Below are 23691 nucleotides of genomic sequence, written 5' to 3'. Positions count from 1 at the left end.
CACTCTGATTGAGATTGACCATCATGTTTATCTTCTTCCATTTTCTAATGATTGCTCCAACAGTGGACCTTTTTTTCCACCTAGCTGCTTGGCAATTTCTCTGTGGCCCTTTCCAGCCATGTGGAGTTGTACAATTTTGTCTCTGGTGTCTTTGGACAGCTCTTTGGTCTTGGCCATGTTACAAGTTTGAGTCTTACTGATTGTATGGGGTGGACAGGTGTCTTTATGCAGCTAACAACCTCACGCAGGTGGATCTGATTCAGGATAATACATGGAGTGGAGATGGACTTTTAAAGGCGGACTAACAGCTATTTGAGGGTCTGAATTCTGGCTGATAGACAGGTGTTCAAATACTTATTTGCAGCTGTATCACACAAATCGTTAAAAAAATAATACATTTCAGATTTCTGGATTTTTCTTTTTAGAATATCTCTCACACAGTGGACATGCATCTACAAGGAAAATTTAGACCCCTCCTAAGAGGGAGAACTTGCAATATAGCAGTGTTCAAATACTTATTTTCTTCACTGAAGTTATAGCCTATAGCCTTTCGTGCTGGTACTGTATAAGCAACAAGAGGCGGCACGGTGGCGCAGCTGTTCAATCCCAGACCCCCCTGTGTGGAGATTGCATGTTCTCCCAGTCTCTGCGTGTGTGTAAACGTGCCTCCTACCCATTGACAGCTGGGATTGGCTTCAGCATTCCTGCGACTAAAGTGCAGCTAAGAAAATGGATGGACGGATATATACGTGTAAGCACACAGCACTTCCCGGTTTCTATTTACGGTGATGCACGTGTGCAATCTGTGGATAATGCTGGCATTAAAAGAAACACTGAACCCTCATCTTCTAACTTTTAATGTGTGCTCCAATTCCTATAATTTTGGGGAGAGTCTTCCTTTAATTCTAAATGGTATGTATCAGGAGAATCAGGTACTGCTCATCAGCTGTCCAATACACAGTTGTCCCTAGAGTGAAGCATGAAGAATCATGCTTTGGTCGGTGCTTTTCAGCTGCCATATAACAAAGCTAAAAATTTTTTACAGAGGTCTGAATACTTTATCCACTGTACAGGTACATTACCACTAGTGATGACCCTCATTGTTACCCACTTTACCATCAACTCCATCTGAAATGAGTAGGCTAGGAGATCCTTTTAAAGTTTTTTTTAATTGATCAAACAGTTCCAGAAAAGATACATCTATATACAGTTTACAAAATAGTCACCCCAAATAACAGTTGGTGATGAAGACATGACATCCTAAAATAACTCAGCTGGGACGTTCAATTTCTCAAAGAAACAGGATGACACCGCTTCTCAGTCTCTCGTAAAGACGGCAACCCTGCTTACTTACTTTAAAATCAAATTATACAGTAGTGTCCAAAATGATAGCAGTCCAATGTGACTAACCAGATTAATCCACATTTACTATTTCGTTTTTATTTCTACATGTCAAACAAATTCTCAGAAAACTAACAAGACCCAGCATTCCCGATATATACACTCCTAAGACTGCAATGGGGCAATTTGTTGAAAGGGGTGTGTTAAAACAAATTTTTAACACACTCTTTTCAACAAATTGCCCAGTTGCACAGCCTTAAGAGTGTGTATATGTAAATGCTGGGTCTTTTTGGATTTCTGCAAATCTACTGCACCTACTGGTAACTTGTTTGACATTTAGCAATAAAAAATATACTGAAAATGTGGATTAATCTGGTTTAAGAGTGTGTATATATAAATGCTGGGTCTTTCTGGTTTTCTGCAAATCTACTGCACCTACTGGTAACTTGTTTGACATTTAGCAATAAAAAATATACTGAAATTGTGGATTAATCTGGTTAGTCACATTGGACTGAAAATTTGGATTAATCTCGTAAAATCACATTGGACTGCCATTATTTTGAACACTACTATGATTCTATGCACTGTTTTCAGTACATACCAATTAATAACCATGCCATTTTAAGTATCTAAAGCTCAATAGGAACGCTTGTTTTATGTGACCTTTTCAACATCAATTTATAATACAAATTTATACCTCCATGTGCAGTGCAACAAGAAACGTGAAAGAAACAAGGTGACCTCAGTATTTTGTGCCCAAATGACCCACACCCTCTGTGTCAAGAGGGGTAATGTCACTCCACATTGTGACACTCTCCGAATCGTAAAGAACAATCAAGTTGAACTATTTCAGTAGTTTTAGGATGCCCCCGTTTTTGGAGATGAAACTTTCTGCACCAGGGTGGGGGGGCTTAAATATTTTAAGTAAGTGACACAAAGAATTGTAACCCGGGGTACTCCCAGTTTCAAAACCACTGCACTATTTGATGACACTTCAGAGCTGCATGTGGGCTCAATGTTTGGGCAGGCGAAAACAGGTACAGAGATCCTGGACAACCAATTAGAGATTGTGGGTGAAGTTTGAGGAAGGACTTGAGGACTAATTTATCAAGACAGTAAAGGTATTGCAGAGTCATAGGAGTCCAGCGGCTCCCAGTGACAATCCATCAAGGCGTTATAGAGCTCCTCGCTATGCTGAATAAAATCTGTGTTCCACTGGTCCACGTCACATCCTTGGAAGGGCACTGTAAAACACCACAGAAGAATAAGCAACAAAGCACAATCACATTTAATAACAATCACATATATTATCATTACTTCCGAAGGAGCACTGTATAAACAAGTACAGTTGTGTTGTGAATAAGAGGAAAGCTCAAAATCGAGATTGCTTGGCTTCACATTTACACTTTCAGGAACTACAGACACACTGTGAAATGCAATCCAATCGTATAAGCAGTAAAGAGTTCAAGTCAATTCCATGCAACACAGGTATGAAGCACTTTTCAGAAACTGCAGTTACACAACAAAATATTCAGTCACTGATTCACCGAAAACCAAAAACTCAAGCACAGTCAGTTGCACAAAGGTTTATACACATGTAGTTACATGTTGGTGTAGAAAAAAAGGCTCCATTTATGTAAACTTCTATTGATAAACACTAATATTCTGAACACAACTAATCATAATCCAAATCAATCACACTTGAGAAGTTGCTCAGGTGGTCAAGCTCCTCCAACATAGAAGATGGCATGGTTTGTTTGCAATGTCTCCCCAATGCGCCGAGGGAATGGACGCGATAACAAGAGAGAAGCCAGAACACCGGAAGTGGGAAAGGGGGCTGTAAAACATTCTTCCACCACAACCAGATGTTCCCACTTTGATTTTGTGTATATGAATCCTTTCCTCAACAACAACCCATGATTGACTCTCCTCACAGTTTGAAGGACCGGGCTTCCAATCCTGGCCCCGCATGTGTAGAGTTTTCATGTTCTCCCCGTGCCTGCGTGTGTTTCCTCACACGTCCCAAGACATGCATTAACTGGAAACTCTCAACTGATTGTGAATGGAAATGGTTTGTTTACATGTGCCATGCGATTGTGTGGCAACCAGTTCTGGGTGTAGCCCGCCTCTTGCCTGAAGATAGTTGGGATAGGCTCCATCACTCCCACGACCCTTGTGAGGATAAGTGGCACAAAAAATAAATAAATATATATGTATACAGGTATACATGTGTGTGTTTGTTAATGTAGACAATCATAACACCTTGTCTGGACATTTTTAAAACTGACACTCATACGCCTGTAAGAAACAGGTTCTCTCACATGGGGTTCCAATAAAGCAAGGACTAACATAGCACACATACTACTAGCTTCTTTTTTAAAAAAAAATGAAAAAAATTACTTTCTGAGTGCTGACTGACTTTTTCGACATGAACTAATATTGACAAGCTTTTGACTAGCTTAGCTCAACTGGTGATAGCTTTTAACGTTGGGACATACTGTATATGGCTGTGTGTCTTTGAATGGATGCTTTGGATGTTCGCAAGAGTTTATTTTTGGGCTCCCACAGTACCAACACTTTGTTGAGGTGGTACTGGGTACTGGGATGATAGAGCCTATCCCATCTGATTTCGAGGGAAAGGTGGACTATACCTTGAACTGGTCAACAGTCAGTTGCAGGCCACATATAGACACAGCCATCACATATAGACGCAGCCATCCACTCGCGCACACATTCAGTCTGAGTGACAATAGAACCCACTCTGCCCCCATCAAAGTCAGGCAAATGGACTACTACACCATCAGTGACTAAATACATAAGGTCGCCTTTAAAAAGTCCAACAAAGTTGTAATCAGACATAGGCTTCAACAGTGTCTATAAACTGTTACATCGCACAATAAAAGTGAGCAACAAAAGTTTTCATTACCTTCGGTAGAATCCTCAACATCTCCAGTCTCTTCTGGGCTCTGCTGAGGGTCAAAGGATATAAAGAATATGACGATACATTAAGTTATGAACATATTTATTGCTAGGCCTGTCACGATAATTATTTAGGACAATATGGTTTTAGAAATACAAAGATCCTTCCATTCATCCATCTTCTACCACTTATCCGAGGTCGGGTCATGAGGGCACTAGCTTTAGCAGGGGTGCCCAGACTTCCCTTTCCCCAGCCACTTTGTCTGGCTCTTCTGCGGGGATCCCGAGGCCAGGTGAGAGATGTTGTCACTCCAGCATGAGTCGGGTCATCCCTGGTCTCTCTTTCCGGTGAGACATGCCCAGAACACCTCACTAGGGAGCCTCCCAGGAGGCATCCGGATCAAATGCCTCAACCACCTAATTCTGGGTAATCTCAATGCAGAGGAGCAGTGACTCTACTCTGATCCCCTCCCAGATGACCAAGCTTCTTGCTCTCTCTAAAGGAGAGCCCGGACACCCCGCAGAAGAAACTATTTTCGACCGCTTGTATCCGGGATCTTGTTCTTTCGGTCACAACCCACAGCTCATGACCATAGGTGAGGGAAGGAATGTAGATTGATCAGTAAATTGAGAGCTTTGCCTTTCCAATTAGCTCCTTCTTCACCACATCAAAGCCATAGAAAGTCCAGATCTCTGAAGATGCTGCACGGATCTGCCTCTCGATCTCGTGTTACATTCTTCCCTCACTCGTGAACAACACCTCAAGATACTTGAACTCCTCCACTCGGGGCAGTATCTCATCCCCAACCTAAAGAGGGCACGCCACCCTTGTCTGAGTGAGGATATGGTCTCAGATTTCGAGGTGTTGATTCTCATACGAGCCACTTCACACACTGCTGCAAACCGCTCCAGTGAAAGTTGGAGATCATGGCTGGTTGAAGCCATATCATTTGCAAAAGGCAGAGAAGATCGAAAGCCGTCTCCAATTCAACAAAACACGTAGACTGGTTGGGCGAAGTCCCGTGCACCCTCGAGGACTCATGTCTCCCCTTTTGTTCACTAGAGTGAACACCAATGTGGAGCCGCTGACCCGGGGGACAAAAACGTATACCCACACCTGCTTGGTTCCTCTTACTGTGGGCAACTCGAGAGTGCAAGAGAATCTGTGACTGGATAAGGGAAACGTAGATCCATTTTTTCTACTAGTCATAGAGGTTTATGGAGCTTTGCTTTGTCTAGTTCTTCACGTTGGACCTTTTTGCCCTGGGTGACCACATCTGGAGCGTGAAGCCCTGGACAACTTACCTCCTCGGCTCATTGGGACACACAAACCCCTCCACCACGATTACGGGACACCTCAAAAAGAGGATAATACAAACAAGAATGCCTCAGAAATGGTCAAAAATAAGGCCCACCCCCAAGTCACAGACTGGTCCAGTTGGTCTGGTAAAACAACAGGAGATACATCCTTCATCTGCCAATCAGATTTATTCACTGTAATCAACTACTGGCTGAATAATGTGCTCCAATAAAGTTATGCTTAATAAACTGTTAACTTTCCTTTGTTTTTATTGCTGACTAGCACGCAAAACATGACATTTTTAAACAACATCGCCACAGTGACTATTGGACAGAGCAGACACCAGTCCAGCTAATGATATATCTGTCCAACTCTCTATCCGCTTTCGGTGTAAACTGCACAACGACACAAAAAAATGGAAATTTATCACGTACATTTTATTTATGGAACACTATGTCGATATCCTAATTATTATGACAGGCTTATTTATTGATAAGTCAGAGGGTGATGTTATTAGTACTTAGGTACTTGACCATGGCTTGAAGTCCTTGTAATGAACTAAACAAAACTCAGTCAAGACAAATTTTCAGTCAACACTATCCAAGTACTTTGATGACTTCATTTGAGAAGCAGTGTCTCCGAAACTCACATACCTGTACATCTCCTGTTACATAAGAAGACGGGGGAGGCAACCCAATAGGGGGTGGCGGCACCATATGATTGGGTGGGGGGCAACCATAGTGGCCGTAGTTGTAGTTATAGCCACTGTTGTATCCACTATTATAGACGTTGTTGTAGCCACCATTGTTATAGCTGCTGTATTGATCATAGTTGCCCCACTGAGGGTAGTAACCTTGAGCCCCACCATTGGGGTTCCCATAATAACTGGATGGCGGCTGGCTGTAGTTGCTCTGGTAATTCTGACTCTGTCCCGCCCAGGTGTTAGTCTTCGGGCTGCAGAGTAGATGGAAAAAAAAAAAAAAAAAAGTAATGTTAATTCAAGAGAAAGAATTGACAATAAATCAGGCTTAAAAGTGGTTTCCATTTGCAAGTTGTGAGTCAAAATTGACATTTTGTGCCTCATGAAACACATTGAAAAGCAAAAGTGTGAATAACGCTCGGGTGTGACAACTCGATTAAGTGACCAAGGCAGAAGTGAGGCAAAGCTTGGTTTTCAGCAACAGGTGATGAAGGAAGAAGTACACAGAGGAAAATGCAAGAGCAAAAGACAGAAAACATCAAAAGTGTGGGAGCATTTCATATTGAAATGCAAGCACCCATGGCATATAATCATTGTAATATGGACTGCTGAACACACAAATATAAAGCTGCACCATAGGACCCAAGACAAGGTAACCATGCAAATCAGTGAGAATGACGTTTATCTAACTTGCTACCATAACATTACCGTTGCGGAGGGCTATAGGTCACTTGCACAACTTCAGAGCAAGTGCATTGTGGGTAAGAATTTTTTGTGCGTCGGCCATTTGGTTGTAAACAGTTCTTAAAGTTTCGCTTCGCGTTCATTGTATCTGCACTTTCTATGGCGTTTTCCAAGTATTTCGAGGATCTGTCGGCTGATCTGAAACCCTACTACAGGCAGAAAATCAGTTTATGTGAGGATCTGGACCCGTATAGTCTATCGAAGGCTGATTTTGCGACTGAAAAATGTTGGCCGAGAGTGGAATACCCCGACATTGTGAACTACTTGGTGCTTACAACCAACAGCCTTACTAAACAACAGATGAAGGCCTACAAGTCCTTGGAGGCTTACAATTACGTTGTAAGCGGGTGGATTCAGAGTGTCCTCTTCAAAACGTTGTCTGAAGAAAAGGTTTTAATCGTTGCCCGAGTAAGTAACTTGTAATCACCCGGGATAGAGTGTGTAATTCACTGTTGTTGTTGTTTCTGCTTAGCCATGTTGGCCTTTTCAGGTCAGACAAATTGGACCGATTAAGGAAAAAGATCCATGACAAATAAATATTACACCATCTTTTAAATTTATTTGAAGGAGCATTGAGTAAAGTGACAATTAAAATGTACAAGGTGTAAATTACTAAGTACTTACAAATTATAGCGTGAATGTCTGAATCTAGCCCTAATAGTAATACTAGCCCTTATACAACACTAGCGGCTTTCTATTTGTTCACGTTTGCCTTACTCAAAGGTCAGCATATAGAAAGCCACTACTGTTGTATTAAGGCTAGTGTGAATGATGCCCTGGTAGGTGGTAGGTGCTACATGCATACTCGTGTTGTTTTTAATATATATATATATGGTATATTTCCTTCTTGAAAATAATTTGACGTTTACAGACAGTAAACAGACAGCAAACGCACAACACACATCCATACGTTTGTATCCTAAACTGTAGATGAAAAGCCTGTCACTGGCGGCCGATTTCGATCAGCGGCCGAGTTGGATGTACATATACATGTAGACCTATCAAACACCGTTAGTCTTGTAATATAAAACACAGCGAACACATACATGTAAAAATAGCGGTAGGAAGATATGGTCAAAGTACAATACTAGGCTTAAACTTACCACTTATGAAGTGATCGCTGCACACACGACTTGAAACTGTGGGACGAGTGAGATCTGCACGCGAGATATTACTGAGCCACTTTGCTTGCTGTTTGCTCGACATTTCTTCTGTTTGGGGTCCTTGGTGTATAATTATTTTCGGAAATTGGAAAAACCGTCTGTTCCCTTCTTTGCTGAACTTGTTATAGCAGCCAATAACACAACACGTGTGCACCATCGTCTCAAAGTCAAAGTCAAAAAGCGTCTTATGTAATCTAATGTAACCAGCAAAATGAGACCTCCCAATATGGCAGCCAGAAAAAATTCAAAACGGATGTGACGTCACCTGCAAGTCACCTATACAGCCATCAACTTTCACTAAGGCGGCAAATCTGTTGGAGCCTATCCCAGCTGACTACGCGAGAGGCAAGGTGCGCGCTGAACTGGTTTACTGTCAATCATAGCGCACACAATGACCAAACAGCTATTCTCAATTCAGATTTAAACCTACGGGCAATTTAGAGTCTTCAATTAACCTCCCATCCGTGTTTTTGGAATGTAGGAGACAACTGGAGTAACCAGAGAACACCTATGCAGGCACAGAGAGAACATGCAACCTCCACAAAGGCGAGACTAGATTTGGACTTGGAACTGTAGAACTGTGAGGCAGATGAACTAGCCAGTCGTGACCTTGCTAGTTTCTGTTAATCATGACTGCTGACAAATTGTGGTTTATTACTGGTGGTGGTAGGTGAAACAGTATAATGCAGCCATAACATTACTTAATAATGGGTGCTTCTAAGTTTTGCTCAGTTTAGGCACTGGGTGAGAGCATGTACTAACATTTAAACTGTAAGTTGCTAAACTTTGCATCATGTAGGTGGAAAACTAGGCAAAGGTGAATAACAATAAAATGGGTTATGTACCTAAACAAAATTTTTTGATTAAAACCTTATCTTTTATGAACAGTGTTAATTTAAGAAATAAAAAATGTTGTCTAAAAAGCAACTTCATTCGTCGTTTGTTATTTAAGTGAAAGGTTTTCTCTCTTTTTATCCATAATTGGTCTCTAATTGGTCTTTATCCAAATACAAATTATTCAATAGTTTCCAGTTGGATACTTAAATACTACGTTATTTGATAGCCGTCACCCTATATTCAACTCCCGTTATATTGTTGTACCTTTATTGACTAAACCTCTATGGATCAATGTATAAATAACCTGCAAAAAAATTGAAAAGTTACAAAGTTTCTCCTCAAAAGAAGAAATTAGCAAAACTGACTTGATTGAGCCTTGATAAAATGTCTCAAGACACAGATCACAAACCCAACAGAACTGAATACAAATGAATTGTAAGTACATTGTGACCCCCTCCTCAAGCTGTCAACTTATCGTGGTGGAGGGGTTTGTGTGTCCCAATGATCCTAGGAGCTAAGTTATCTGGGGCTTCATGCCCCTGGTAGGGTAACCCATGGCAAAAAGGTCCTAGGTGATGGACCAGACAAAGTACAACTCCAAAACCCCTTTGATGAATATAGAAATTTGATCTTGGTTTCCCTTGCCCAGGCCTGGAAGTGGGGCTTGAAGGCGAGCGCCTGGTGGCCGGGTCTGCACCCAAGGGCCTCGGCCGGGCACAGCCCGAAAGGGTAACGTGGGTCTCCCTTCCCATGGGCTCACCACCTGTGAGAGGGGCCATAGGGGAGCTGGTCGGTGGCCAAAGGCGAGGACCTTGGAGATCTGATACCCGGATACAGAAACTAGCTCTAGGGACATTGAGTGACACCTCTTTGGCAGAGAAGGAGCCAGAGTTGGTGCGTGAGGTCGAGAAGCTCCGACTAGATATCGTCAGACTCTGTACCACTCTGGAGTTGCCCACAGTGAGAGACGCCGAGCAGGTGTAGGTATACTTATTGCCCCTCGGCAAGGGGCCTGTACGGTGTTTACCCAGGTGGATGAGAGGGCAGCATCCCTCCACCTTCAGGTAGGGGGACGGGTCCCGAGTGTTGTTTGAGCTTATGCACCAAACAGCAGTTCAGAGTACCCAGCCTATTTGGAGTCCTTAGAGGGAGTGCTGGAGAGCCTTTGGAGATGCCGTCATTCTGCTGGGGGACTTCAATGCTCACGTGGGCAATGACAATGAGACCTGTAAGGGTGTGAGTGGGAAGAACCCCCCCCCCCACCCCCACCCCGATCAGAACCCGAGTGGTGTTCTGTTTCTGGACTTGTGCTCTTCATGAATTGTCCATAACAAACACTATGTTCAGGCATAAGGGTTCCTATGGATAGAAATGTCTATTGTTCTTTGTTCTTGTTGCTATGTTGTTCCTTGTTCTGAATGTCGTACCAGGGCAGCGCCGACTACAGGAGAAAAACTTCTTGTGTGTTTTTACACACTTGGCCAGTAAAGCTGATTCTGACATGTGCACCTGGCACAAGGACACCCTAGGTCGCAGCTGGATGATCAACTTTGTGGTCGTGTCATCGGACTTGCCACCGCATATCTTGGACACTCGGGTGAAGTGAGGGGTGGAGCTGTCAACTGATCACGTGATGGTGAGTTGGCTCCGATGGTGGGGGAAGATGGCGGTCCGACATGAAAGCCCAAACGTATTGTGGGGGTCGGCTGGCAGATTCCTCTGTCAGAAGGAATTTCAACTCCCACCTCTGAAAGAACTTTGTTCACGTCCTGGGGAGGAGGGGGACATTGAGTCCGAGTGGACAATGTTATGCGCCTCCATTACTGTGGCGGCAAACCCTGAACATGTTGGTGGACACCAACACTGAGGGTTGCTGTCAAGCTGAAAGAGTCCGATTGGGCATTTTTCGCCTGAGGGACTCCCGAGGCAGCTGGTAGGTACCGGCTGGCCAAGCAGAATGCAGCTTCGGTGGTCACTAAGGTAAAAACCGGGGCGTGAGAGGACTTCAGTGAGGCCATGGAGAACAATTTCAGGACGGCTTCGAGGAAATTCTGGTCCACCGTGCGGCATCTCAGACGGGGGAAGCAATGCCCTGTCAACACTGTGTATAGTGGGGATGGGGCCCCGCTGATCTCAACTAGGGATGTTGTGAGTCGGTGGGGAGAATACTTCAAAGACCTCTTCAATTCCACCAATACGCCTTCCCATGAGGAAGATGAGTCTGGGTGCTCTGAGGTGGGCTCTTCTATCACTAAGGTTGAGGTCGCCAAGTTGGTTAAGAAACTACTTAGTGGCAGGGCCCCGGGGGGTGGATAAGGGAGTATGGGGTACAGGGGGTTTGGTCCCTGTACAACTGCTGTCAGAGTTTGGTCCACATTGCTGGCAATAAGTCGGACTCGTTTCCGGTGAGAGTTAGACTCCACAAAGCCTGCCCTTTATCACCGATTTTGTTCATAACTTTTATAGACAGAATCTTTAGGTGTAGAGTGTGTCAAGTTTTGGCTCCTCCGCATTGAGAGGAGCCAGATGAGGTGGCTGAATCTACTTCCCCCCGCCACCTAACCCAGAGAAGCGGTAGAAAATGGACGGATGGATAGAAACTTGTGACTGAAGAAAGTAGTTAAAAATAATCCCAAAACATCCTCCTTTCAGTTAAAAATCATCCCAAAACATCCTCCTTTCAATATTGTCGCATTTAGCAAAACAAAAATGGGCAGTGAGAGAGGAAAAAAAAAGGCATGTCTTTTCATATGTATGTAAACTTCTGGTTTCAACAGTAGATACTATTGGATGTTTTATAGTTGTTCATTTGTACTGCCCCTGTTCACTTTGCTGCTCAAATTAGACTTGTCGTAAGAGGGTGGGAATGCTGGCAATATTGTGGCAAAACATTTTTATATACTAATATATTATAGAAAATTACAAGAAGTACAGCTATAAACTTTTTGTGACAAGTTAGATGAAATAATGTGACTCCAAAAGCACAGCTTTAGCTCTTCAAAGATCAATATGATGCTACTTGTGGAGAAGCAATTGTCATTTGGTTGTATCCACAGTCATATAATGAATGACATTAAAGGCTTTATATTGATACTGCTGAAGACGAAAGCGCATCTTACATCTTTGCCACAGCATAACTAAGTCGGAGTGGTTTTCCCCCGAGCACTGTGCCTTGGCATTCCTCGATAGCTTTCTTCTGCTCATTTTCATCGCCAAACTTGACAAATCCATAACCTCTGCAAGCAAACAACAGTCAGAACTCCACTGCATGCTTCTGTACACGCCATACTTTCAAAATGAAAAACAACATATTGAGAAGAGTATATGGATGGGTATTATTATGGTAGAACTGAAACTTGTGGTTTTACTTTTAACATGAAGTAGCATCACTTGAATTGTGAGTTGCTCTTGCTTAGCCTATATGGGGAAAACAATAGTTTTAGCATAAAATGGCAAAAACACATTTCTTCAGCCTTCTTGAGAAAATGGATCAAGGTCTCTTGTGATGCTATCCAGTAGCTACTAGACAACAGAAACAAGATTATTGTGTAAGATATGCTATATTACTGATTATTTATATCAAAACAGAATATACCATAACCAAGTACAAATTTCATCCACATGGAGTTGCTGCTCAGTCTGACTGTAAGATGATGTACCTGGAGTAGCCGTACTGGTCAGTGACTACTTTTGCTCCTTTGCAGGAGGGAAAGCTCTTAAAGACTTGGTGGAGCTGGAAGTCATCGACCTCAGAGGCCAAGTCGCCCACAAACACTGAGAAATCAGGCCTTGAAGAAGTACAAAAACAACACTTATTTGTTGTGTACTTGCATATATTAGAGTACTAGTACTGTACTAGCTTAGCTATATGCGGTTGTTTTTTATTGTTGCAGCAAAGTGGTAAGATACTAGTGTTTGAAATTAGAAGGGTGATAAGACTATAGTTTGTGATATATTTAGTTAAAATTTAGTTAAAACTAATAATGGGCATATATCGGTTTTGTGAACCATCTGGCCAAGTGCTGCAAAAATGGTTCCATTATTTGAAACATCAGTCAAGGCCTCTTAATTATTCCTCCACCTGTACACCTGACAGTACCCAGATTGGATCACATGAACGATGTATTGAGCTGTGCACCCCCTATGCATCACTTGACGTGAACACGGCAAAAATTGTTACTGTGTGTAGATTCTGGCGGGGATTATTGCTCGTGATTGTTCAACTGGTCAAGGAAAGCGAGTCTGTAGTGGATATGAAAAATCTTTGGTGCCCATACACTAAGATGGATCATGTTCTATTAAGAAAGACTGTGTACATATTGTTATTGACGAGAGTATTTAGGAAAAAAATAATGTCAGTTTGTGCATGCTTTTGTAACTATGGTAGGGAGCAATTATGTGGAATTGGGAAAACAGATTTTTCATCGAGGTATATAACTTTTTCTACTTTTTTAACTGAACCAATTTCTTCTTTCCACTACTCTAAATTTAAAAAAAATACTCACTCAGAAGGACCAGCTGATGAGTGTAAAAGATTAGGGTTGTCCTAACTATATATGACTAGATATTAAAGGTCAACTGACAGCCATAGATATTTTTTAAAGGGCTACTGAGACATGAAGCATGATTTTTAGTCTGTTTTTAATGACAAAAAGGCAGCCAGAACCGACCCATGCGTTTTTTCACCACACGTCATGATGTATATGTATTTTTGTATCTCCTACCATGAAAATCCTCTCCAGGCATTGGTTTTGGAGAAGAAGCAGGAAGTGACTTTTTTTTCCAAGAAGCCCACACTGGCGGTTTCGTGTGTTTTTGTTTTATCGGCGTGAAAGCAGTTGTTTTTTCCTTGTTTTTTTTCGGGGTTCCTCGTCCGTCAGTCAGGGGACTCTGTTGTTAGAAGTGATCCGCAAATTGTCTAAATATGGCTTGAAACGATAGTGTAATATTGCCCCGGTCACTTCACTCAATTTTGAAATGTTCTCTTCTTCGAAATGAGCTTCAGTATCAAAAGGTGCGTCAGAAAAATCTGAAAATCTCTCGTTCATCTTTCATAACAGGTGGCACAGCGTCTTGTTAATGGCGACTGACCCAGTGTGACATCTGCAAATGACGTTGCAGGCATTATGGCTCCCACTTGGATGTCGAGTGAGACTTCGGTAACTTTGCACATGAATGAAACGCTCTCCGCTTATATTTACTTTTTCATCCAGACATTGAAGTGAATAAATACTATATGTAATTTTCATCACCATATCTATTTTACAATGTATCTCGGCATGTCAGTGGCACTTTAAAATGTCGGGCCGTTCGCCGGCGGACAACGCCAGCACACTTTATGAAGTTATGACAGATTTTTTTATTACGATCTGAGACAAGGATTACGTTGTCGGACGCGGATGGAGGTTTTTGTTATTGCTGCTTTTGGAGAGGTTTTTTGAGTTTGGTGACTACACGTCTAGTTAGCTCATGTTACATGCTACTTATCTGTCTTTGTACTTTTATTTTGTTATTGTTTTGTGTTGTATTGTATTGTGTGTGATTAAATTGTCTTAAACGTAATAAAAGTGCTTTGTTGAGTGTTGCCGATTTAACCAAGAAGATTTATTCTAAATTCACACGTAACATCTGCTATAAACTAAGAGACCATTTAGTCCCCCACAACTGTTTTTTTTTTTTTAATAGCTCTATACACACCTACCTGTCATTTAGAACCCACAAAGCTCTCGTCCTTTACAACTGTGCAATCCATTTCTCACGACAAACCAGGTGTTTTGGAAAAGTGTGAAGAGTGAAACCGTCTTCCCGAGTGTTCGGGCAAAATCCAGCAATACAACGAGCCAGCATTTTGGCTAACATGATGAAAGTAATTTTTAGCCAGTACAATAGGTATAAACCAATATAAACACTCGACCCCGTTACAGCAAAAAACATCACTTCCTGGTTCTTCTCCAACACAAATGCCTCGAATGGATTTTCATGCCGGGAGATGCAAAAATCCATATACAACAATATCCTGATGTGTGGTGAAAAAAAAACAGATGGGTCCATTCCGCTTGACTTTTTTTTTTTTTTTTTATTAAAGCATACTAAAAATTATGCTTTACGTTGTCAGTTGACCTATAATGACTATCAAAAGAAAGTCACAGTTTGTTATGGGAATTGAAGATCCAAATATCCTAAAATTGAAAGATCACAGATTGTGGTAGCCAGGGTTACAGGAAAACTGCCTTAGACATACAGTGTCTTGAAAAAGTATTTGCCCCGCCGATTTCTGTTTTGTTTTTTTTTTGTCTTCACATCTATCACACACAAAGGTTTCAAATCATCAAGCCAATTTTAACAACACTCAGAGACATATGGAAATACAAAATGCAGGTTTCAAATGACTATTCAATTTATTAAGGCACAAAAAATACCAACCTTTTTGACCCTCTGTGGAAAAGAATCTTAAATTTTGTTAAATCACAAAGTCCATTATGAATAGCCACAAATTTGGGAAAAGTGAGTTAAATTTCACAAGCAACACCCGAACCTGACTACCACCATACTTGATGAATCAATAAATCACTTAAATAGAATATGTCAGATGCGCAGTGAGACGCCACAAGAGCCCAAGATTGGCCAAACAGACTGTCAGTCAATCGACATGCGCGATCGGTGTATTGGCCACGTCTGAATCAAGAGCCCAGATGGGTGATAGGCTTTTTTTTTTTTGGCACGTGGTCATCCAATCGACTAAAATTGCTTTGACGATCGACTTGCCAAATCGGGATTGACGCATTGGGTACTGCTGATTCAGGCAACGAAACAGTTACTGCGGTTATTTGTCAGTTGCGAGGTTCAAAACAGGGGTTCGATGGAATCGGACCTAAGGGTTTGAAGCACGTATTGAAGCTTCAGTGTTTATCTGCCTGGAGGGTAGGGGGGCATCAATTACTTGGAATTTTGGGACCTCTGTTAACATATTTTAGCCATTTCTTTGACTTTGGAAATGCTTAGCGACTTACAAACTATTTCCTACCTATTCTCTGTACAAATTGTTGCAGAACAATAACTTGATACAGAAGGACATAAGTGGTCTAAGATTCGCCCAACTTACCCTGCCTCCAGCCGTTTACCGTAGGTGGCAAAGTTTAGCTTAAACTTCCGAGGCTGTAAATAAAAGAGACAACACACACTAAGCCAACCGCACTCTCAGCATAGTCCTGTAGTATAGCACTGATATTGCTGGGAATAAAGAGAGATGTTATTATGGTCATTTAAGTTTACATACCTCCTCCACCCAGATCAGCCTTTAGACCATTCCTCAGTTAGTTGCTACCAGAGACTCTATTCACCGGCTTCAAACAAAGTTTATTCATGTGCAACCAGGCTCTCAGCAGGTAAAGGCTCATGAAGAGCAGAGCCCAGTAGCTTGGCCAGCTCATCAGGTAATTTGGTAGCATTACCTTCATGCGCCACTACACTAGACACTATTTTGTCTTAAACTCCACTTAATTCACACTTAAATGTACTCTCAGCTGTCATGGTGGACATATGCCAACACATGTTAATGCATAAATGCAACAAAATCTGTTATAATTGCCAGCACAAAAGGAAATGAATTCAGGTCTTATTTTAAGTCAAGCAAAGCATAAGCTACTTCAAATGATCTTATTAGCAAGTTTTTTTTTTTTTTTTAAAATACAAGAAAAGGAGGACATTCACTAATTAAGCTCCACTATCCACTAAGTAGGATGAAATATTTTTTTGATAGGGACTACCACTGCAGAAAAATGAAGGTCAGTAGCATTCACGCGCACAATATTTTAAAGAGTTAATAGTAAGTAATTTGTAATGAGGCCATACCGGGTTCGATCCAGGAACCAGTTTTCCATTAAGTCTCTGAACACAACGGTCAACACTTGCTTCATCTGCCATCTCGACAAAGCAGTATCCAGCAGAAACGCTGCAAAACAGGACACAAATATTAGGGATGAAAAGAAAAATTGTTGAGGCAATATGAAAGATGTGGTGGTGGGTGCACATCTGCACTTGAACAAACCCCATGTGACTCTCACTGTGTTATGTACGAGTTTAACTCGTGCAATATATTTTAGTGGTTTGGTAAACCAGGGGTTGTGAGTTTGTATCTCATTGGGGCCTCTACTCCCCAAGAGGGGTTGCATCAGGAAGGGCATCAGGTGTAAAAACTGTGCCAAACAAATATGACCATTCATCTGAGATGTTACGCTGTGGCGACCCCGACCGGGACAAGCCGAAAGAAACTTTTATAAAGTAAAACATAAATCCTGCACTGAATTGCTGGGTTCATGTTCAAATTGTACACAGTGTTACAGTGGATTTTAAAAATCTGCAATATATTCTTTAGGAATGTTACAAATTCCTAACCTCAGTTTTTTTAAATGACATTTTTGATGGACACTTCTGCCTACTACTTGAACTAACTTTAATGTTGGTCATGATGGTGATATTTGTAGAATGTTGTCTAATGTCTAGTGTTTTTTGTACTTGGTGGGGCAGAACAGTGGAAGAAAGTTTAACACATGTGCAACACAGTTCTGAGGAATCCGGGTTCGAATCCGGTCTCACCTGCATGGTGTTAACATGTTTTCCCCAAGTCTGTGTAGGTTTTCTGTTTTCCTTCCACATCCCAAAAACATGCATGGTAAGTTAATTGAAAACTCTAAATTGACCGTACGTGTGGGTATGAATGTTGAGTGTGAAGAGTTGTTTAATTATAGGTGCCCTGTGTTCGGCTGGCAATCAGTTCAAAGTTAGTTGAGCTTGGCTTCAGCATGCACATGACCTAAGTAATAAGCAGTCTGGAGAATGAATGATGGTGGATGATACTTGGTGTGTTTGAGAACCACTGCCATGGGTACATGAATCTTTGTATGTAGCCTACCCTGTTATCTTGTGAGTTATTATTTTGACTCCAAATGGTGATTCTCCCATTGCACTAAAGGCCTGTTTGACGAAGTTCTCATCCATGTATGGGTCCAACTAAACATAGGGGAGAGGGGAGGGGGGTGCACAAGAATACCATCAGGTACGAAAACAAATTTAGTTAACGTTACAAAGCGAAACAAAATTTTTATTTCGCGTAGACAGGGGTCGTTATAAAGAAGTGATGCATCTTCACAGAAAAAAACTAAAATATTTGCAATGAGACTAAGTACTCAACAGCCACATACAGTACACAAACATAGTGGAAAAAACCTAGCCCCCAAATTGGTTTACGTGATGATCCTCATACACCCAGCTAAAACGTAAAAGTAAACGGATCACGTTCGCTAGTGTTAGTTTAGCTAAAATGACAATTAAGCTAACGCAAAATACTGAAAGGACTTCTAGCATACATCACCCATCCATAGACTCGTCTGTCTGTTAAACATTTTGTTAACAGAATTGGAGAATTGTCTGTGAGTTTGGTGGTGGTCCTAAAGCCAGCTTATGTTTAAAAATCAACTCGACTGGTGGTTATTTTTCCGTATAAGGTTGCTTTGGCACGTCTGTTATGCCTTCTTCTTTTACTATTACGATTCAGTGAGATTGCAAGATGCTGACACCTGGAGTATTGGAGCAGAATAGCAAACACCAAATCGCCTCCATCTCAGTGAAGGTTGGCAAATATCAAACGCGGTTGGAAACGGAAAATTGATCGTTGTGTCCTGTGAGTGAATGGCAACTTTCACAGCTACAAATTAGTTAATACAGTTTTCTTAGCGTTTTCAGTCTAATGGGTACAATTTAGCATACATATAAGAGTAAACTGTCACACAAAAATCTGCAAAACCGACACAATTCGACTGCAGAGAACGACATACGTTTTGGGTTGGAATAATATGTCATAATGGGATCATAATTAATGTCTGATGTTAAATCTGAAGTCAGAATTCATATTAATTGTCATCATATATATGGGCGGAACAGTGATTCAGTTGGTAAAGCATTGCCGGACCCGCCAGTGTGGAGTTTGCATATTGTCCCCATGCCTGCGTGGGTTTCCTCCGGGCACTCTGGTTTCCCCCCAAATTCCATAAACATGCAACATTAATTGGACACTCTAAATTGCCCTGAGGTGTGATTGTGAGTGCAGCTCTTTGTTTCATTGTGGCCTGCAATTGACCCCTCCGTGGATATTGCGCAATCCGCGTCACTGACCAATCAGAGGCCAGAGATCTGCATAAACCAAAGCCCGTTTTTGCTCCCGCCATTTTCTCAGACTACATTGCATGGTCCAGTATAGATTTTGTTAGCGTTTTATCGCGTATTTGGGTTATTTAACAAAAAATGTGGTTAAGAGGTGTAGTCACGGACTTTGTAATAGTGACGACAGGTATCCTGAAAGGCAAGCTGGTGGAGTTCGATTCGTACCCTTTCCAAAACCGAAGACCCAGTACGAAAAATGCCTTCGATGGATCAAACTTTGTGGAAGACTGCATCATCAACTAAATCCATCTAATATCAACCGGAACAGATATGTTTGCACGAAGGTATGCCCTATATTTGATTTTCATTACACGTCTCGTATAAATGAATGAGATGTTCTTCACAATCATAACACCGCTACGTGTGAACGATTGACACACTTATTCTTTGTCGAGCGATATTTAGCGATGATCGGACTGCACAAACGTGTCGCTTTGTTGCTGGCTCGCGGCCGAAGCTTAACCAGACTGTGTTTGCACGAAGATATGCACTAAATTTGATTTTTAATACACGTCTCGTATAAATGAATGAGATGTTCTTCACAATCATAACACCGCTACGTGTGAACGATTGACACACTTATTCTTTGTCGAGCGATATTTAGCGATGATCGGACTGCACAAACGTGTCGCTTTCTTGCTGGCTCGCGGCCGAAGCTTAACCAGACTGTGTTTGCACGAAGATATGCTCTAAATTTGATTTTTAATACACGTCTTGTATAAATGAATGAGACATTTTTCGCTAGCATAACATTGCTACGTGTGAATGATTGAATGAAATCAGAAGCATGGCGTCTCTCTCAGTTCAGAATGTATTGTATTTAGAATCTATAATATATCGTTGATTTGAATGAAATCAGAAGCATGGCGTCTGTCTCAGTTAACAATGTATTGTATTGTATTTGCCATTTTTTATGAATTGTTTGTCTTACGTCAGTGCACGTGGTGTGACGTCACTTCGGGAGGCGTGGTTAAGTGCCCTGTACGGAGGGGTCAATTGGCTGGCAACCAGTTCAGGGTGTACCCCACCTCCTGCCTGTTGACAGGTGCGATAGGCTCGTGCACTCCCTGTGACCCTCGTGAGGATAAGCATCGAAGAAAATGGATGGATCTGATTATATGATCATAATTACGTGTTTTCAATCATTTTCATGAAGTCATTTTGTCAATTTATTTCCCAGTCAATTAAACCATCCTTAAAGGATCCCCCACCAAAAAAAAAAAAAAAAATTACTGATAAAACGGTAGTCATCCTATTTCAACATAGAACGTCAATTCATCAGGATTACCAAAATAACATGTTTGGGAGATGCAGTGCATAAATAGGCAAAATAAGCTCAGCTCTGCTTTTTTTTTTTCAATTAACAAATTTGAAAGGAAAAAATAGTTGGCTTTCCAACTGTATAACATTTGCATAAGCATGATAACAACTGACCAAACACATTTATTTTATTCCTGTTCAAGAGTGAGTTTCTGTGACACAATGAGGAAATCATAACAATATTGGATTCAAGAGACAAAATTACTAAGAAGCAGGTTCTACTGAGACTTGATCTTGGAGTACTGTGGGTTCAAAGTCCAGCATTGAACAAGCAGGTCTTGTGATAATACCATGGGACCACTTTCATTCAGGCAAAAAGGCCACTGCATAAAATGTTGCCATTATGCAAATATTTACAGTTTAATAAATATTTTTATTATGATTTCTAAGTATGATCATGTAATTGTTAGTCATGGCAGGTGCAACAGAAAAATCTTGTCACGGGATAAAGGTATACCTTCATTTTGAACAAATGCTTTTTTTTTTTGGACGTAAGCAAGACCTGTACCATTTTCTTTAGACTTTTATTTGATTGACATCAAAGCACCATATTTCCGAATCGGATAAAAGGAGGACGACACACTCACAATTCAGAGACTGATAGTACCCATGCACTCTTTGTTTGTGGGTAAAAAAATCTCGGTTATGGGCAGCATAGGCGGAGTTCAGAAAATGACGCTCACTGATTGGTTAAAAGAGAGCTGTCAATCATTCTCACGGATCATCCTTTGCAGGGTACACGAAGAGAGACAGTCTCACTCACAATCACAACTAGGAACAATTTAGTGTCCAATTAATTTGTCTGGACAAAAACACATGCAGGGACAGTGAGAACATGCAACTCCACATAGGCGGGGCTGGGTTCGAACTCTGGACCTCAGAACTGTGAGGCCAACACTTTACAGCTGCCTCACCATGCCGCCATGATGATAACCTTATGTAGAAATTCAGAAACAATCTTCTGTATATTATCTTTTTTGCAAACTATTACCTAAATTACATTCAGACGTGCATGGAGGGATGAGACATGGAGGGGCGCACAATGCGCTGACATGATGGAGTGTGAGAACAGAGCCTTGTTCAAGGATCTCCAGACAGTAGCAAGGAAGCAGACTAGCATCTCGACAACTTGCTCCCCTTTTGGTCCACAGCGGAACTTTATTGGAGCAATGCCATTTATCTCCAAAGAACCAGTCCTTAGCTGGTACAGCTGACTCATTGTAGTGTGGAAAAAATTGTGGAGGACAATGACTACATTTGCCTTGGTGGGCCACATAAAACAAATGTGGCTGGCCAAATGTGACCCTTAGGGCTTTAATTTGACACCAATGGTTTACAGTATACTTTAACACAGAGGTCGTATTTAACCAATTATCAAGAACAGCTCACCAACCTTTTTGAAACCGAGAGCCACTTTTTAAGGAGGCCCACTCCTTAATGTGACAGGCTACCAGTTAGTTACATGAGCAACCCACTTCTAAAATACTGGAGCATATTTGATTAAATTACAAGCCGAAAGGAAAAGAAGACATTTAATATATACTCCCACTGCTTATTATCCATCCATCTTCTTCGCCGCTTATCCTCACGAGGGTCGCAGAAAGTGCTGGAGCCTATCCCAGCTGTCAAGGGGGCAGGAGGCGGGGTACATCCTTAACTGGTTGCCAGCAAATCGGAGGGCACATTGAGACAAACAGCCGCACTCACAATCACACCTCGGGGCGATTTAGAGTGTCCAATTAATGTTGCATGTTTTTGGGATGTGGGAGGAAACCCACACAGGGAGAATATGCAAACTCCACACAGGCGGGTCTGGGATTGAACCCGGGACTTCAGAACTGTGAGGCCAATGCATTACCAGCTGCTCCTCCGTGCCGCCACTGTTTATTATAGTTTTTTAAAAGCTTAATGTTCTGGCACACTGAACCAGGGGAGGCATGTCACTACTATAATGTTTTTAATAATTCATGTTAGTCAGCTATGTGACCAGTCAAAACTTTGGCCCCAGTTTATCATTCAATAGCACTAGAAAGGGTATCCAAACTCTGGACTAGGAGTGTATGTGGGAAAACACTGATCATGTTAATGATTTTTCACAATTACCAGAGTTGTAGGAATGGTAAATAGCAACCAACATGCAACACACTATTGCTGCAAAGTCTCTGCAAGTTGTTTTGACTTTTAATTAGACTTTACCTTCAACCTCTTCGCGCAGGCTCCAGGGTGTTCCCTGATCTAGACGGCGATAGTGTATTTTGAGAAAGTCAGAGGGAAAACATGCTGCTATTGAAAATCTCAGCAGTGCATTTCTTCATCTTAATCTAATAAAATGGATTTAAAAAGAATAAAATCTTTTATCCAGTGCAGGAAGTTTTGTTAAATTATCTAGCGATGAGTACAAGTTTAAAAATATGTTCCATCCATCTCATGCTGAATGTGTCAGTGAGTACATTTGAAGAATCTCAAGTAAAAATTCAGGTTCCACCAATGTTTGAATTCAGCTTGCTGGATTCAGAGTCCAGACTGTGAACCATTACACAATGTAAGCACAGTGAAAACGTGGAAACATTCGGCTTTGGAATTTAAGTGACCGGCCGTAAATCAAGACTGCAACAAACGCCAGACATCCTCCAGTCACTCATCCTCACAAGAGTTGTGGGAGTGAAAGAGTATTAGTCTGAATAAATGACCGCACAACTGTTTGCGTACAGCACAAACAAAAAGTAAAGAGGCACCAGCTCACCTGCCAGAACTGCATCATTCTCCAGCAATTCTGTTGTAAAAATTAGTTAATGAGTGCTGCCACATGCCTGTAACATTGTAAAAGTGATCATGTGAAAACGTAAATGTACCATAAACTAAAAAAATAAATAAAAAAAGTTCTGCATATTACGTTTTTCACCTTGGTAAATGATCATGTTGAAACTTGAAAAAGCAATCATTAAGTGACATCTTCCCATGGAATATTAAAAACAATGATTAAAGGTTATTTAAGCAAACGTACTGTTTCAATCATGTGTATCTAACTGGTAATTCTTCACACCCCCTAACCAAGATCACGTTGTCATTCAGTTTCTTGCAGTCCTACAGATGTTCATTATTTCAAATGCCGTTCCCAAAGTGACATGCCTGCATTTAACATTCATAAG

At 41.4% G+C, this 23691-nt stretch overlaps 1 protein-coding gene across 2 annotated transcripts; it reads right to left on the bottom strand.

The window, feature by feature from the left end:
• Nucleotides 1–1150: 1150 nt before the first annotated feature.
• Nucleotides 1151–18561, bottom strand: trnau1apb (tRNA selenocysteine 1 associated protein 1b). Of its 2 annotated transcripts, none has more exons than XM_061839445.1 (9): nucleotides 18370–18561; nucleotides 17916–18013; nucleotides 16856–16955; nucleotides 16107–16159; nucleotides 12664–12792; nucleotides 12124–12240; nucleotides 6214–6514; nucleotides 4268–4310; nucleotides 1151–2585 (listed from the first exon to the last, which is right to left on the bottom strand). In XM_061839445.1, exons 1-9 carry the CDS (start codon nucleotides 18403–18405, stop codon nucleotides 2449–2451), a joined length of 1014 nt encoding a protein of 337 aa, XP_061695429.1. In that variant the 5' UTR covers nucleotides 18406–18561; the 3' UTR covers nucleotides 1151–2448. The 2 variants fall into 2 exon arrangements, with proteins under 2 accessions (XP_061695429.1, XP_061695431.1); XM_061839447.1 differs by having other exon boundaries at nucleotides 4268–4307.
• Between the last annotated feature and the right edge of the window lie 5130 nt (nucleotides 18562–23691).

Source organism: Syngnathoides biaculeatus, chromosome 13 (assembly GCF_019802595.1).
Source record: "Syngnathoides biaculeatus isolate LvHL_M chromosome 13, ASM1980259v1, whole genome shotgun sequence".
Classification (NCBI taxonomy): Eukaryota; Metazoa; Chordata; class Actinopteri; order Syngnathiformes; family Syngnathidae; genus Syngnathoides; species Syngnathoides biaculeatus.
This window is presented reverse-complemented; position numbering and strand designations above follow the sequence as displayed.

What these genes read in the sequence shown, in the direction of transcription:
- trnau1apb (XM_061839445.1), bottom strand. Translation starts at nt 18,405, where the DNA reads ATGTTTAACAGACAGACGAGTCTATGGATGGGTGAT. An exon ending in GACCAGTACGGCTACTCCAG is followed by an intron (nt 12,241 to 12,663) that starts GTACATCATCTT and finishes GTTTGCTTGCAG; the next exon opens with AGGTTATGGATTTGTCAAGT. An exon ending in AGTTATGCTGTGGCAAAGAT is followed by an intron (nt 6,515 to 12,123) that starts GTAAGATGCGCT and finishes TCTACTCTGCAG; the next exon opens with CCCGAAGACTAACACCTGGG.